At 49.8% G+C, this 15,751-nt stretch overlaps 7 protein-coding genes across 7 annotated transcripts; 1 reads left to right on the forward strand and 6 right to left on the reverse strand.

The window, feature by feature from the left end:
* Positions 1 to 115: 115 nt before the first annotated feature.
* M436DRAFT_45373 (uncharacterized protein) lies at positions 116 to 1,990 on the reverse strand (the record flags this gene model as incomplete). The annotated part of the gene is made up of 3 exons (XM_013572574.1): positions 116 to 904; positions 1,080 to 1,799; positions 1,853 to 1,990. The coding sequence occupies 3 exons, from the start codon at positions 1,988 to 1,990 to the stop codon at positions 116 to 118; spliced, it is 1,647 nt and encodes a 548-aa protein (XP_013428028.1).
* Positions 1,991 to 2,867: 877 nt separating this feature from the next.
* Positions 2,868 to 3,950, reverse strand: M436DRAFT_45182 (uncharacterized protein; the record flags this gene model as incomplete). The annotated part of the gene is made up of 1 exon (XM_013572525.1): positions 2,868 to 3,950. One exon carries the CDS (start codon positions 3,948 to 3,950, stop codon positions 2,868 to 2,870), a length of 1,083 nt encoding a protein of 360 aa, XP_013427979.1.
* Positions 3,951 to 4,421: 471 nt separating this feature from the next.
* Positions 4,422 to 5,347, reverse strand: M436DRAFT_16511 (nucleotide-diphospho-sugar transferase; the record flags this gene model as incomplete). The annotated part of the gene is made up of 2 exons (XM_013572389.1): positions 4,422 to 4,935; positions 4,992 to 5,347. Coding segments are annotated over 2 exons (870 nt in total), but the record flags the coding sequence as incomplete, so codon positions are not given.
* A 956-nt stretch (positions 5,348 to 6,303) lies between these two features.
* On the reverse strand, positions 6,304 to 8,957 carry M436DRAFT_45160 (glycoside hydrolase family 92 protein; the record flags this gene model as incomplete). Its single annotated transcript, XM_013572521.1, has 4 exons — positions 6,304 to 8,407; positions 8,592 to 8,700; positions 8,756 to 8,788; positions 8,843 to 8,957. 4 exons carry the CDS (start codon positions 8,955 to 8,957, stop codon positions 6,304 to 6,306), a joined length of 2,361 nt encoding a protein of 786 aa, XP_013427975.1.
* Positions 8,958 to 9,533: 576 nt separating this feature from the next.
* M436DRAFT_45214 (uncharacterized protein) lies at positions 9,534 to 10,203 on the forward strand (the record flags this gene model as incomplete). Its single annotated transcript, XM_013572534.1, has 2 exons — positions 9,534 to 9,716; positions 9,769 to 10,203. 2 exons carry the CDS (start codon positions 9,534 to 9,536, stop codon positions 10,201 to 10,203), a joined length of 618 nt encoding a protein of 205 aa, XP_013427988.1.
* Positions 10,204 to 10,506: 303 nt separating this feature from the next.
* M436DRAFT_44521 (riboflavin kinase) lies at positions 10,507 to 11,155 on the reverse strand (the record flags this gene model as incomplete). Its single annotated transcript, XM_013572407.1, has 2 exons — positions 10,507 to 10,914; positions 11,039 to 11,155. 2 exons carry the CDS (start codon positions 11,153 to 11,155, stop codon positions 10,507 to 10,509), a joined length of 525 nt encoding a protein of 174 aa, XP_013427861.1.
* Positions 11,156 to 11,519: 364 nt separating this feature from the next.
* Positions 11,520 to 14,757, reverse strand: M436DRAFT_45441 (uncharacterized protein; the record flags this gene model as incomplete). The annotated part of the gene is made up of 2 exons (XM_013572583.1): positions 11,520 to 14,666; positions 14,734 to 14,757. The coding sequence occupies 2 exons, from the start codon at positions 14,755 to 14,757 to the stop codon at positions 11,520 to 11,522; spliced, it is 3,171 nt and encodes a 1,056-aa protein (XP_013428037.1).
* Positions 14,758 to 15,751: the final 994 nt, after the last annotated feature.

Raw genomic sequence — 15,751 nt, forward strand, 5'->3', positions numbered from 1 at the left:
CAGAATATACCTAGAAAGAACTATAATCATATAATCATGATGTATACAGCCAACGATCACCGAGCGTGATTGATAGCTTTGATATTTCTGGATAGAAAGCCACCACTGTCTACATCTAGTGCTCACAAAAGCTGAAGTCCTCACCCTCGTACATATCATTGACATCCTTCACAAACGCTCTCCTTTCATCCATCAGCTCCTTTCTAATGCCCTTTGCTTCCTCAAGACTGATGGGGAAATCTCCAACATCAGTCATGACTTGATGACGCAACTCTGGAGGCAACTGATCAAGTTTACCTTCGAGTCCTTGTACGGCTTCAGCCCACCACTCTCGTTGTTGGGGCGGTACATTAGCAGTGCTTATAACGCGCTGGAAAGGATCAACCAAAAACAGCGCGAGGATCTTGCGATGGCCAGGCTTTGTAGGATCAGCGAGGGTGAATGGCTGTACTTGATGTTGCAGCACATTTGGAAATGCCAGAAGACGGCCTTGGTTCGTGGCCACCTTACCAATATCCTGGACTCCTGGACCATTACGCTCGATATCGAAGAGGTAGCATACGCCGTCGTTGTCATCCTGTCCGTAGTCGCGTGAAGTTATCTCTTCCGTTGACACCTTCGTGCGGAATGCGAGATGCGATTCTGTGATGTTGGTGTTGTCGTAGTAGTATAGAGCTGTTGCGCAAATGTGTTCGTTGAGTTTGCCTTCGATATGCCAGCTTCCGCCTGAGTAAGAAGGGTGCTCGGGTGTAAGATGGATGTTGGCTAGCTTGACGATGACTTGGATGCCGCTGTTTTTGAAGTGAGAGCGTAGATTTAGAGGTTCAATGGCCCGTCTACCATCGTCCTGATAAGAGCCATAATCACGAGCGTCGGGTTTGATGAGTACGCGGTTGTCTCTCACCTGTAATTGGTATGGTCAGCATGATATACCTCAGAAAAGTTCAGCATAAGGAAATATGCAAGGCATGTACCCATTCGTCCAATCCATTTTTTGGGTAGCCTAATCGCACGAGAGTGTTTTGAATCTTCTTGGAGTTCCTTGATCTTCCTTGATATAGGGCAAGGGCTGCACTTACCCATTGCTCTCTCACTTCATAGTACTCATCGTCGTCCTCTCCAAGCTCTTTACCCACTTCCTCGGGTGCTTCTTCGCCTAGAGGAAATTCATACTCTGTGCCTGTCATCGGGACTCGGAGCCTTTCGACATCTCCGTACCTCACGAAGGATGAGAGGACGAGATCCCAGGCCGGGACAGACTTGGCGATGAATTTTTCAATCACCGGGTAGATGGACTTGTGATGTACCGGATGAAGGTTGTTGATGTAGCTTTCAATCTTGACGCCTCCACCTTCTGTGAAAGCGACATTGCTTGGGAGCCATTGGAAGCGATTGGACCAATAGTCTGTATCTCCCTCACCATTCTGGCTGAGCCAATTTGGCTTACTGCCCAGTCGACAATCGTCGTCGCTAGGCACTGGTACGACTTCACCCTTGCCTGAGTTCTGAATGCAGTCTTCCAGGGTGATGGCGCCAGTAGGCAGGATCCGAGATCGACCATAGATCAACGGGAAAAGGGAAGGATGAACCAAATCAAGGACTTGTTCGTTAGATCCTGGATGCCAATCTCGAGCGCTTGCCGGTACGTCTTCCAAAGGCGCCACGGCACTCTTGAGTTCTTCCTTCAGCTCAGTAGAGATGATGCTGTCTGATTTGACCAAAGCCCATTCTGAATCCAGTATAGCAAGCAAATCGTTCTCTTTGTGCTGATTGGCCTTTTCTTGAAGCTCTTCGACGCACTGTCTGTATCAGCAAACCGTGTAGTTTCAGGATTCATGATCACTAAGCTCACATAGTAAAACATCTTCTCAGTGAAGCCTTGTCCATCCTCAGTGACTGCTTCAGCCTGCCATTTCGCAAGAATGGTCCAGTCATTGACTTTGCTCCTCCAATCCGGTTTATCAGTTATAGCGTTGATCATCTGCATCATGTTTCTTTCTCGCACTGTCAATGGCTCAGGTGCCCATTCCTGGACGGCATTGGGCAAGCGGTTCAATACGGTTTGCCCAGATGCGGACCAAGAATCGCGTTCAACCATGTAATTGACAGGTCGACCGAAACCAGGAAGGCTGATTCTGCCGTGGTCAATGACAGAAGGGTATAGTTTCGCGAGCTTGTCTTCGGTTATCCACGCGGTGTCAGGTTTCACAGGCTCTGGTTTTGAGTTGGATTGTTCTGCTCCGTTGGCTGCAACAGCAGCAGCTTTGATCATGTTTGTTCGAGCCATTGTTGTGACGTTGGTTGACTTGAAGAAAGTTGGAAGTGTGACGCTTCGTCGTAGATGATGAAGCCGAGGAAAGGAGGCAGGCACGATGTACTTATGCATCCTTCCGTGTCTGTGCTCTATGGAGAATGCAGTGGGAGGATGGAGGGCACCCAGGCACCCGTCTCCTGTGGTGATTCAAGCCATTGGGACTCATTTCCCCCTCAAAGTCCACTCTAGGCGACCTTGTCGCAGAACGCTGTCGCGCGTGTTGTGCTAAGGCAGCCATGGCGGTATGGGCCTCTTTGGTAACAACGCCCTCTGTTCTGTCTTCCGCTTATGGAAGCCCCCTCGTAACCTCCATAAGAGCACCTCTCAGCATGCAGATGAGACTACTTGCTGATTCTCAGAAGTGTCCGACGAGTAGCGTCCGAGAACATTGTACTGACACACAACTCCGGTATGAGAACCACATACGAGCAATTAGATATTGCGGCGAGACTCTTGAATAGGTCGCTTGCCCGAGGCGTTTTGATGGCGAGATTGTCACAACTCCCTGTGGTGATCACCGAGTCGAATGTACTATATCATCGTTTCTGCCCTCTCAGAGTGTTTCTGAATTTTCCACGATTTTCAACTCTTTGAAAGCCTCGGTACGAACAACTTGATGGATCCGCACATCGTCAACTCGCTCCGTAATTTCCTTGAACGCTGCTTTCCACACCTTCCAGTTGTCCAGATTCCACAACCAGTCTTCGGACTTCATCAGTACTCTCAATTCGTCGTCATCCCATGGTCCAGGATTCCCGTCGTTCTCGTTGCTCTGTGCTTCCGCAAGGGCATGCTGCACCAGCTCATCACCTGAATCTTGTTGACCATCTGAACCCACTCGTGCCCTTTCCTTGTATCTCTGACCAAAACAACAAGCCCGCCACACCCACAAACCATGCCCATCAGGCGCAAACCACTGAGCCGCAGCAAGCACCTGTCCAGCCAGATATCCAGACCAACCCACAGTCTTCTCATCCAGCATCCCATATTTAGGTAGCAGTCGTTGTAACGCACTCTTCCATCCCATATGCTCAATTCCCTCAACAGACAACCTAGCACAAAAATACGACAAATTCCTCCATCGCTGTTGTTGCTGACTACCGCATTTCTCCGCCCCAGTCCATGGAAAGCCGATATCTGCCAACCACTCACAACTGGATGGGAATGATAGCGGCTTCAGGCTCTCCCACAGAGGTATAGTAGCTCTCATATCCACTGCGCCAAAGTTCTCTGACCGTGGTTTTCCATCCTGATCGAGAAACCAATTAGGCGCTTCCCTCTTCTCAACCCTCAGGAAGCACTTGATCATCCCGAACAATCGCACATGCACCACACTATGTGGAGGAAACGAAGACACACAACTGCCTATCAAGACAGCGACTAATCCAAAGTTTGTGCGATATGGTCTATCCTCGTTATTCGCATCGATAACAGCTTTATTCGACCATGACTCTGCTGTCAAAGTAACCGTGATTTTCTGGGCGGCAGCTAAAGGACTGAGATGATTTTCTGCACATGCGACTATGATGTTTGCGAATAGGGTTATTTCTTCTGGTTCGGCGGCCCAGTAGGCGTCTTCTCGGAAGGTGTAGGGGAGTTTTTGATCTATCGTGACTGGAGTCTTGTGTGTAGACATATCTGAGACCGAGTTGGTCAGTATAGTGCTCAGATATGGACTTGGTAAATAAGCAGATAAAGACTCCAGGCAGACATGTATGTTTCTGCTCGAATGACGTAAGCAGCTTGTTTTTCGTACCTCGTGAAAGGGGTTTAGTAAGAGACCAAATTGACTGTACGAGTTCTGAATGCTGAACTGAGAGTCGTGTCTTATTCAGAGAAAATTATGCCATGGCAATTACACAAGAGATTGGGCAAAAGAGTATTCCAGTGTCTCTATTGTACAGATATATGCATTAAAGTCCTGATTTCTCATACCATCATTAGATACTCATATCAAGCTAGCTTGCCTGAACCTCAAATGACACATCTCGTTGAACGTGCCCTTCCTATCTTGTTCCAGAACGGGCCTTTGGGCCGGACAGCTGGTCTTCCCATCTAGCAGATTGATCCCCGGCGAACAAAACTTGCCATGACAATAACACATATCATCACCAAAGTAATGGATCTCTTCTGGCTTCAGTAGTAAAGTTGCCGCAAAAGACCTCACGGAGGCATCACCCCAACGCTCGGTATAAAATCCTCCTTGCTTGTCGAGATGCTCCATCATATGTCTATAATCCTCTTTGCGGAAGAGATCCAGATCTGCGATCTCGAAATTATTCCAGAAGTGGCAGAGGTTCCACTCGTCGCCATTGATGTCGCGGTAGGGTGCTAGTCGTAGCAGCCAGCGGATGGGTAGTGGTGCCCATGAGCGATTTATCAGGGCGTTCCAGTAGCTAGAGGGCGCTATGTGCATGCTGTCTTTGTAGTCACTGACGACTCGGTAGAGACTGCGGACTGTGGCGCCGACTTCTTGCAGTGCGATCGTGTAGGCGTAGCGTTTGTTCTCACGCGACATGTAGGCGAAAGGGTCGAACGTTATGGGGCATTCGAAGGAGATGCCGGGTTCGAGGCGCCAGTACCATTTGAATTGTTGCATTGCAGGATGATCATAGAATTTCCTGAGCGAACATCAGTATTTCGATGGCAGTTTTCCTGTATACTGGTGTAATCTTACATGGAGTAGAATCGACACATGTGGTGATAACTTTCTTGTCCTGCGTGGATGATGCCTCGATCTCCTTGCTCGTTGATATGTGCTCGAGCAGCTTCTTGATCGACATGATCTGGATAGCCCCACAGGTCCGGAGATATGGTGTCGAAGATGGACTGCCCACTGACTATAGCCGACACCCCTCGCTTGAACTCATCGGTCCAGGGTTCGTTGTTGAGAAACACCACTGGATAGTGGTATTGATGGTTGAATTGCGACTCGAAAGACGTGAGAGCGTCAATGGCTTCTTTGAGATCGCTGTTTCTGGCAAGCATGAGTATGGTTGCATTCTGTCGAGTGACTGTTGCATTAAGTTCCAGCGAGTGCTCGTTTGCTCGACAGTTTGGATGTAGTGTTTTACCGACACGGATCTGCGGTTGCTTTGTTGACAAGCTTGACAGACTCAATAGATGGAACCAGATCTCAAGCATAAACACCAGGCAGACGGCAAGAATATACCTTTTCACAGTACCATTCACCGAGAACGAGGGACCTTTCATCGTGGAACATGCTGAGACGCAAGAAAGGGAGGTTCAGCCACGGAGGAAAGAAAGACCCATCGCCAGATACAACGCCTCTGCGGCTGCATCATACGTCCTTAACAACATCATGCATTGTTCCTCCACTTGTACATTGCAAAGGATTCCTTGGCTCACGCGCCCTTTGTATATTGACCCGCAAACGACGCAAGTGGTCTTAGCACAGACCCTAGATAACCTTGGCGTAGCTTACACGATATGCCCGTGCGGTACGAAGTGTTGCTATTAATGCCAATGGCAAAGAATTATAGGCAGCAGAGAAAATGATGGAACTTCTGCACATATTGTAGAATGTGACTTGGCTTATGTTACTTTCGTCCAGGAAAATACGCAGGGACGCAGTCACGCAGCAGGCTGCAGGAAGGGACGATGAGAGGCGGCTAAATTGAACCAAGATCTTCATTGACAACCCGTCTTTTTCCTGCGGGCTCCGCGAACTCCGCGAACTCCTGGTCCGAGTAGTTCATCCAAAACTTCGTTAGCACAAGCGTGCTGCTAATCATACCATCTTGAGAACAAGCTCTTCAGAAATCGAGTATCCTGCTCGGGAAGAATCAAGGTACGAACAAGATGCTGGTTACGCTACTCGTCGACTTATTCCAATCGAGGATTCGTGAAACACAGAGGAATGCAGGCAGATTTGAGCATAAGAAGTTTGGATATACACAGTAACATCGCTACATGTTCAATATCTATACACAAAAGTCTTGGTAGATGAATCAGTATCTGTAGAGGGCTTAACCCGTGGATAAGCTGGGAGGCAGATCCTCATATCTCGTACCCCAAGCACTCTCGACAGGTCCAAGAGTCAACTCAAGCACACCTCCATCAACGAAAAACTCATGTCCCATCCAACTCTTCGTATACGGCACTCCGTTCAGCGTGGCATTTTGTACATATACGTTCTTGTACTCGGCGTCGAAACCAACATTCCGAATCGTTGCCTTGTTGCCAGAAACTTTGTTCATGATACTAATCTCTGGGAAGAAGGGAGGTGTGATGAGATAGACGTTCTGCCCCGGAACAGGGAAGAGTCCCATCATAGCTAAGACGATGAAAGAGCCCATGGCGCCCGAGTCATCGTTTCCAGGAATGCCGTTGACAGTCGTATTGAATTGAGAAGGGATGTAGGAGTGTGCTCGTGCAGCACTCTTGCCTGGGCGACCAGCATAGTGGTACTGGTACACTGGCAGGAAGCCTTGCTCGTCGCCGATGTATAGAATACCGCTTTCGTGGAAATAGTCAAGGCGTGCTACAAATAATTCCGCACCGTCGAGAGTCGTGATTAGGGAAGCCATGTCTTGAGGAGCGTAGAATGTGTACAGCCAACTACTTCCCTCGTATGTCTCATGCCCATCAGGGTTGAGATAGCACGACGTAAAGTTGAGTAGAGGAGAGCAGAAGATAGGGTCTTGATAGCCCCAAGTGCCGTTCATGAATTTGGGTTGCAGGAAACCCGTGAAGCCGGTCTGTGTGCCGTTGATGGTAGAGTTTTGGTCCTCTTTGTACAGATTTCTCCAGTTCTCCGAGCGTGAGACGTACTTGTCGTAGTCCGAAGTGTGCCCTAGACCACGCGCCATCTCTGCGATACAAAAATCGTTGTATGCGTACTCGACCGTACGAGAGACGCTACGAGTGAAAGGACCAACTCCGTGAGGATCAAAGTCATCAGCGGGAATATAACCTAGGGACTTCCATGAGGTCAGACCGCCACGTCCCTCGACTGCCCAGTTGAGTGGCTCGTCTTCAGCATCTGATACAACAGCCTCGTAGGCAAGAGCCCAGTCGATGCCTTGAGTCAGATTCTTAACGTATGCATCAGCCAGCACAACATCAGCATTGGAACCGCCTTGTGTAAATCCTTTGCACAGCGACATGCGACAATCTGGGAGCTTGCCTTCATGTCGGTATATGTCCAGTAAACTTCTGATCATTAATGCCTGAGATTCAGGATCGAAGAGTGTGATCAAGGGATGAATACTGCGGTACGAATCCCAGATACAGTAGAAAGAGTCGTAGTAAGGCTCTGTACTGTTCCAGAGAGGATTCTCACCGGTATAATCTTGCGGGCTGATAGAAGCACGGTACAGTCCGCTCCAGAAGATGGTCTGGAACTCATCACTAACATCGCCCGGTGTGACTGCTATCACACTCATCTTATCAGTCCAAGCCTGACGTGCTGCGGAGCGAGTGCTGTCGAAGTCAAACTCGGGTATCTCTTTCTCGGCATTTGAGCATGCTTGGGCAGTGCTCATGAAGCTCAGCCCGACACGAGCTGATATTTGATTCAAGTTGTTCTCAGGCGCATTGAACCGGACCCACGCTCCAGCAGGAAGAATCTCGGGGGAGATGTTGACTCCATCGGGTACAACACTAAGGTTCTTAGGTTGGCTGCCAGCCCTGTTGTTCATGAAGACACCAGTATCGCGGATGCTGGCACCGGAGAAGTCGGCGCAGAAGTGTAGGTCATATGTGCCAATGCCAAAACTTGGACTAAAGGTTCCGTTGCCGACTATTCTACCAGAATCTGGATCTACAGATATCGAGCCATTGGTTCTAGACTTAGGCAGATCAATAAGGTCTGCCAGAATGAGCGGGCTTAGAGGCATGTCTGCGGTCCCTTCTGGGAAGGAGAAGCGGTAGAGTGCTGTGTGGTTCGTCACAGTCATTTCGGCGCGAACAGAATTCTCAAGGGTAATTGTGAAGTATCCTGGTTCTGCTAAAACGGAGCCGTTGATCTGAGGAGTAGCTCTATCGGTAGATGTGAATTTGCATTCATCCAGGACATCATTGTGGCATCCGGGTTGTGCGAAAAGAGGGAAATTGCCAAGCGAGGGCGATCTGTGTTTACAATCATGTTAGATACAGCTTCAAGATATCGTGATTGTAAAGGTAGAAGGTAAAGATGATAATCAGACAAAACTCAATTTGGTCTCAAGGGGTATCGATGGGTTGATGACATAAAATAAAGAGTGCTCATCATGTGGATGAATTGGTGAATTGAGACGAATGAGATGAAACTTACCCTCCTGTACCGCTGTCGTGCATATGACTGAATCCTGTAATGTTACTGTAGTCGCTCGCATAACCGCCTTGGTTTTCACCATTGACGTCTGCAACGGCTTTGGCCATGCCTAGGAGAAGAGGTTAGCCAAGGTCAAGCCCTTCGCGACGGATGAGGAGACATACCGAAAGGCAGAGTAGCACCAGCAAAGACATGTCCTGCGCGATTGTCAACATAAGACCGGGTTTCGCCCTTCTTCTCTTGTTTCAAACCTCCGAAGCCTGTGCCAATGAGCGGATCAACATATTGAAGAATATCAGTCTGCTGGGCCAAAGCAAGGTCAAGTTGAAGACCTAGCAAGCCGCACAGTAACCAAACATAAGCCATCTTGTCGCGTAAGTGTTGGAAGCAGAATACACTCTCAATGCTCCAGCAACAGACGGCGATTGCTTGCTATATGTTGCTACACCGTGGGTCCCACAACAGCGACCCCGCCCTTCAGTTGATGAGGAGCAGGGAAGCGAGCAAAAGGCTACGGTAGCATGCATGATGTACATGTCTTTGGTTGCAGCAAAGATTGACAGGGCCGGAGAGAAGTCAAAACGAGATTGATGCTACGACGGCAGAAGAAAGAATACGAAAAGCGGTAGCGGTGGAGCGCAGAGCACGCCAAGACATGACGTCAACATGGGCGCCGTCCCTCGGCATTGAATCACGAACACGCCGCGTCTTTCAGGCATTTGGTGGCAGGGAACGCGGAAAGTGCGACCATCTTTTCGTCACAAGACGATATTCACCATCGACATAGGAGGGAGAGAGCATTCGAACATGCTGGCGACCTCAAGTTTCGGATCTACTTCTTCGCAACCGCACAAGTTCCTGCCCAGCGTGCCGTCGCCACTCTCTCCTCGACGCGCAAATGTCAAAAGTTCATCTACTTCCTTCTGGTCCTTCGACACATCAATGGCAACCTCAGCACCTCAACATGCGTCAAACCAGCAACCACACGTGCCCTTCTCGTCTCGACCAGTGAAAGCTGCTGCCATACCGCGCTCTGATGCATTGCGCGAGCGCCGTAGGGACATGTTCTTGCGCAAAGTCCGCCAGGCCCGCGATGAGAACAAATGGGACTCGAGGATAGATGATGTACGTCTCTGATCACCACACAGATTCGAGCATAGTACTAACTGTTCTTCAGATGGCCAGACTCGACTACCTAAAGGAGAAGCGACGCTGGGAAGCCGAACAAGTACGATCCGCACCATCACTGCACCCAGACTTTGCCGAAGCAGAAGAAACCTCAGACTACGACCTACCCACATACAGCAGCCAAATGGCATGGGACCCTCAATCTCAGTCCCAATATCCTCTGGATTCAGAAGCCGACTTGGTCCTACAGCAAGAAGATGAAGAGCTGGAAGCTTTGATCGCATTGATGCAAGAAGATGAGAATCGCCGGGCTCAGCAGTCGAATAGTCAAGAAGCACATGATGACCGTTCCTCGGCTTTCGGCAGCGACGATGATGAGTACGACGACATCTTCATGAACATGATAGACGAGACTGGTGGCGCGAGTTCTGGACACGAGCAAGAGCATCAACATGCAGCAGATGACTCCATGGATCTGAGCTAGGCCCGGTACCTGGGCTGAGAATTTGTGCTTCTTTGTGTTTTAGCGTGGCGTTGGCTGGATACCTCATGGGAATGGTTGCATGGCTCGGTGGACTTGGGTCACCAAGGAAGGGACCTGCGATATGGATTGGGTAGCTGTAGAGACTTGTTGAAGTGACTTTTACTCAACTCACTGGCAACTGTAATTCTCTTGTCGAAGTTTGACATTCTATTCGTCTCGTGCCATCATCTATCGTGTGTGTGTGTGGCTCCAAGCATTACCATCTCTCTCTTCTTCCACACCTCATCCCCACTCATCCACCCCTCAACTAGCAACACCACTCCTACCCTCAAACTCCCTGAGATACTGATCCTCCTTGTACCTAGCATACCCCTCCCTCTCCAAACTCCTCCTCGCAACCTGCACATCAAACTCAATATCCTCAATCAAACTCTCCTTGCTCACATAATCATACTCCGGTCTAATGAATCCCAAAATCACGAGATTCATATGCGCGCCATAGAAATCTTTGTCGAATTTCTCAAGCACATGGACTTCGACACTGCGAACGGTGTTTTTGTAGAAGGGGTTCCAGCCGATGGACATTACTTGGGGATAGATGGTTGAAGTGGTGGAGAGAGAGCAGTAGCCATAGTAGACGCCTGATTCGATGTCGTCGTGGCCGCCGACTGTGAGGCCTGAGAGGGGGATGTTGGCTGTAGGGATGCCGAGCTGGGGGGACATCAGTAGTGCTCATTCATTATTGTTTCCCGTGGCTGCTTCTGGGTGTCGTGCTCTTTTGAGTTTGATGTGATGGATTCTGGGTTGGTTGAATATGCGAGCAAGTGGTACTAACCTCTTTGCTGCCTCGTCCAAATCCTTTGACGACTTCGCCATTCAACTTGAGTGGGAATGGTAGCTCGGGGCCACTGTCAGGGCCGACGATGGCGTCGCGGGGGCCGTCTGGGCGCATGTTGTGTGATCTATGATGAGTCGATGAGTCGCTTTGTGGCCGACGAGTAAAGCAGGTGATTGATGTGATCGCCTGGCACGACCTCGGATTTTGCGGCGTTTGCACGAATCACGATTGTGATCACGCCTTGATCCTCCTAGACCGGCGACTTCGTGTTTCTCACCCTTCTGAGCAGAATGACCTTATCTGAATCTTCATCCTGTAATTCAGGTAAACTCGAAGGTCTGTGTTATGAAGGGTCGGAGCAGGTCACAGAAACACTTTGGGTGTGCATTCCCAGCATAGTGAGAACTCGGCTTAAATCTATACTGCTGCAGCGATTCTATCTCAATCCATATCGCCTCCTTCATTATCAAATCGTAGTTCATGTGCTTGTATCCATCGGGTCCCCAGCACTGTTGGCAGCCTTCTCCTTTCTCTTCATTTCAATGAATGCCAAGATTTCCTTCTTCTTGTCTTCAGCGGGCACCACATCTTCAAACGCCAAGGGCACACGATTGAACGGGTCAGTAGAGTCCGAGAGCAAATGTGAGCGAATTGTGCTGCGATCGACGATCTGTTTACTGCTGGGCAACAGGACAGGATCTTCCATGAGCGAGCCCATGATGGGATCGAGCAGCTCATCCGGAATCTCGCCAAGATCTTCTTCGGCCATGACCTCCTGAGCGTGAACCAGTGCCACGGCATCGATCAAAGCAGTAAACTGCTTGACTTGTTCAGGAGATTTCATGCCAAAGGCTTCCAGAAGTTGCATTGCCTCTGTGAAGTTACCGGGCTTGTACGAACGACCGTCACGAGCAATCGCCTGACGGAAACTCTCGCGGTGTTCTAGGTTTAAGTAAACATCAACAAGGTCCGAGAGTAGCTCACGAGGCTTAAAGCCATACTGTTCGGGCTGATCCACCTTGAGGTTACGACGTCGTGGTCCGACCATCGTGTCCAGGTTGTAGTCCAACATGTCTGCGAGACGTTGCACGATCTCTGGCATGGTGAAGGCGCCAGCCAGAGCATCTGTGAACAACTTGAGCATGGCGACAGTCTCCTTGGTCAAACCCATGTATGATTTAGCACGGCCCTGCTGTTCAGCCAATGCTTCTTCCTTTTCTTGCCGTACCGTCTGCTCCATGTTCTCTGAACCAGGGGCCTTGAGCTCCACTTGTAGATCGTGGATCTTGGCAAACGAGCCAAACACCTCGTCCAAGACGTATGTTACATCGTTCAGCAAAAGGTTGACAAAGCGAACGAAGAACTCGGTATTGACGTCCGCCTCTTTTCCAAGATTCTCTCGGTAAAGAGGATTTCCCCAGATGCTCTTGAACACTTGGAAGATCTCGTATCGGATGTTGAACTTATCGTAGAACGCGGTGTGTGTTCCAGTCGCTTCACACTCGATGTAGAACTGCATGAGCGCATGTAAGAGATGCTGGTGACAAAACTCCGAACCATTGAGAAGGTCACCAAGAACACCTTTAGTGAAATTACCAAAAGGCCAGACACCATGGAACAGGATGGTAACCAGTCCAGCCTTCATGTAGGGATTCTTGATGTAGTTTGTATTGCGCAAGAACGTGATGCAGACAGTGGCAAGCTCCTCACACTGGGTAGAAGTGACAATGTGAGGGATGTTGCGGGTGATGAACTTGAAGTTGTCGACGACATCTTCGAGGAAGTACTCGGGGAGGCATTTGAATACTGCAGGCTGCTCTTCGGGTAGAGGAAGGCGCAGGGTCTCCTTCGGGAGGTTCTGTCCTGACGCGAGACGGAGAAGCCAGACGATGACATATCTCATGAATTGCATGGATCTTGCTTGAGAAACTTCATCGAGTAATACACCAGTCGTTGCATGAATGACGCTGTGCATCCTGTCGACCTCGTCTCTGTATTTCTGCAGGTGCTGTTCGAAGCGTGTAGCGTACCGAGGGTCATGCGCATATTTGTGTTTCTCAGCCTCAAATCTCTCAAGCTCTTTTTCCATGTGCTTGACTTGCTTCTGCATGCTTTCCATCCTAGTGCTGGCAGCCTCGGTGCCGTAGTGATGAGCGGCTACGGTGAGGAAGAAGATCTCGGATATGAAGTTGCTGGTGCCCCCAACCTTTTGCTCGTAAAAGGCATCGGAGGTTTTCTGGTCTGCATTCATCTTCGTCTCATCCGATATATCGACTCTGGGGTTTCTTCTGAGGTAGTCGACATCGATCTTCTCGATCTTGCTGAAAGTAGCGTCCATGAAAGGGTCACAAAGTCGATCGAGACAGTTCGTGATGTTGATCATGAAGCCATCTGAAGATGTGGTCTTTTCGTCGACTCTCGTGGCGCGACGTTTGTGATTGGTGTTCATACAATGGGCGAACCAGTCTAGCAACCTCTCACGTGGCTCCTTTCCAGATTTAACAATCTTGTCAGCGATGGCGAAAAGCTCTTCCTGGTGAGTGTTGAGTGTCATGCGCAGCGAACGTTGAGCATTGGCGATGTAGGCCCTGTCTTTTGACCGGGGTGTAGTGAAGAAGCTCTGCGCAACACCATTCTGAAGAGGTGAAAGACGGAAGAAAGGACCAAGAATGGTGACGATCTCGATATCCTGTGCCGCGACGCCTTCGGGTAGAAATGCAGGTGACTGAGTTACTGCCTCGACGATCTTCGGGTGCTGGAGTAGATTTCTGAGAGCAGTAAGGTAGTATTTGTACTCGATATCGTTCATGGATAGTGCAGCCAGCTGCCTGCTGAGCTGTTCGACAGCACCGACCAGAGCGTCCTTGATCGACTCATCGTCTTCGAAACGCGAGACAGCCTCGACGAGGAAATCGTAATCAATACCGGATTCGCTCTGGGGTTCTGCAAGTAGATGCTTGGCTAATGCATTCTCTGGCGGCGTTTCGACACCGAACATCTCGGGCATAGTGATGGCGAATATGCAGTAACTCATGCAAAGTCGTCTGGCCTCCATCAGGACCTTGAATCTCGGACTTTCGGCATCCGTACTCCTCATGCCTCGACAAGCTTTGGAGATGCGCTTCCAGCATGCTAGCAGGTACTCTAATGGGGTAGTGTTCGTCAAGAGGCCGGCAGCTTCAGGGAGGGCCTGATCCAGCAGGCTCGTCTTAAGCTGGAGCGGCTCGTTTTGTTCCAGCAGGTCTCCTCGCACGCTCTCGAGATAGTACAAAGGCTGTGAGGAAGCATCTCGGACGACATCGGGTTTCAGTGACAGGCGGAACATCTGACTGAGCTGGCGATCTTCCCATGTCTCGAGCGAATCTGAGGCTTGTGGGCGTGATCTTGGCTGGGGCGAGTCGTCGTTGGGGCGCTTCTGAGCAGCCGAAGATGTGATGTTGATCTTGACGGGCGTCTTGGTCTCGTTCTTGACGCCCGGCTGCGAGAAAGGGTTGCTCGCTTGCTCTGTGGGTTCCTTCTGCGGCGTGGACAATGAGGCTGGCGGAGTCTCGGTATTCGGAGATGGTGGCGCTGGTGAAGATGGGCCTGAGCCTCCGCCGAGTTTAGCGAGACGCTTGTTGCGGATCTGCCCATATTAGATTCTAACAGGACAGCGAGCTGCACCTTCTGGCGGCGATGTGGATGCGATATACCTTGTCTGCTTCTGATTCGGCCATGATGTGTGGCGGGTGGATGGGTGAGTGAGGTCAAACCAGAATGGAAGATGCCCAAACAGACAACGTGTTGGATACGCCTCAAGCAGACTCGGTTCGAGCAAATAACGAACAAGTGGTGGTCGAAGTGATGGTATGGTCCAGGCAATCGACTACTAGCGATGTGACGCTCATTGCCGACCTCTCACGCCTTAAGGCCGCTATTTCCGTCCAAGCTCACCTGCCCGTTTGGAATTTTCTCGAACGCAAACGACCACAGTCTTCCTCACTTATCGATAGCTCTATATGCAGTATGCCTTTGTTTCTTTGAGACTGTTTGTTCTAAAACTTGCAGACTCCCATTCCATACATATGTGTCACTCACACTCATCACAAGATAGTAATTCGAATTGAATTTAGTTCATGCTCTTCGCACACACAGCTGCACCAGCACTGTCCTTGTGAATCTTCTCCACAACTTCAATTTGATGAGTGGGGGTCCTCCACGATTCAACTCTGTCGTCGAACAGACTAAAAATGACTTGCATGTTTGCACCGCTCACCATGTCGAAGCAAAGTCTCTGGCCAATATTTGAGGAATGGTCTTTGGATCAGACCCGTCCTCACATGTCTATGGTACCATGCTGTGTGCACTCGCGGAAGTACAACTAGTTGACCATCTCGATCATTGTCCGAATGAGGTAATATTTCTCGACTGCTCTTACCAAGCCTTGTTACGCCGCTCTCATTGCAATAACGACCAGTCTCTTCTGTGGGCTTCCAATAGACAACAAGGGGCCAAGCAGGAGAAGAGTTTCCAGAACAAGACAATCTCCCTGATCTAACTAGATGGCTCACCGCCGTGATCCCGAAACGATATCTGATACAGTGACAGGTACACGTATGAGAAATGAAGCATGATTATCATCCAGGTTGCTGTGGCACAGCATATGTGGCTGGTCGCGGTACATGACCTCTTTGCGCATTCTGAGCAAAACAAAGCTAACGCCAGCCTGAT

Source organism: Aureobasidium namibiae (assembly GCF_000721765.1).
Source record: "Aureobasidium namibiae CBS 147.97 unplaced genomic scaffold scaffold_7, whole genome shotgun sequence".
Classification (NCBI taxonomy): Eukaryota; Fungi; Ascomycota; class Dothideomycetes; order Dothideales; family Saccotheciaceae; genus Aureobasidium; species Aureobasidium namibiae.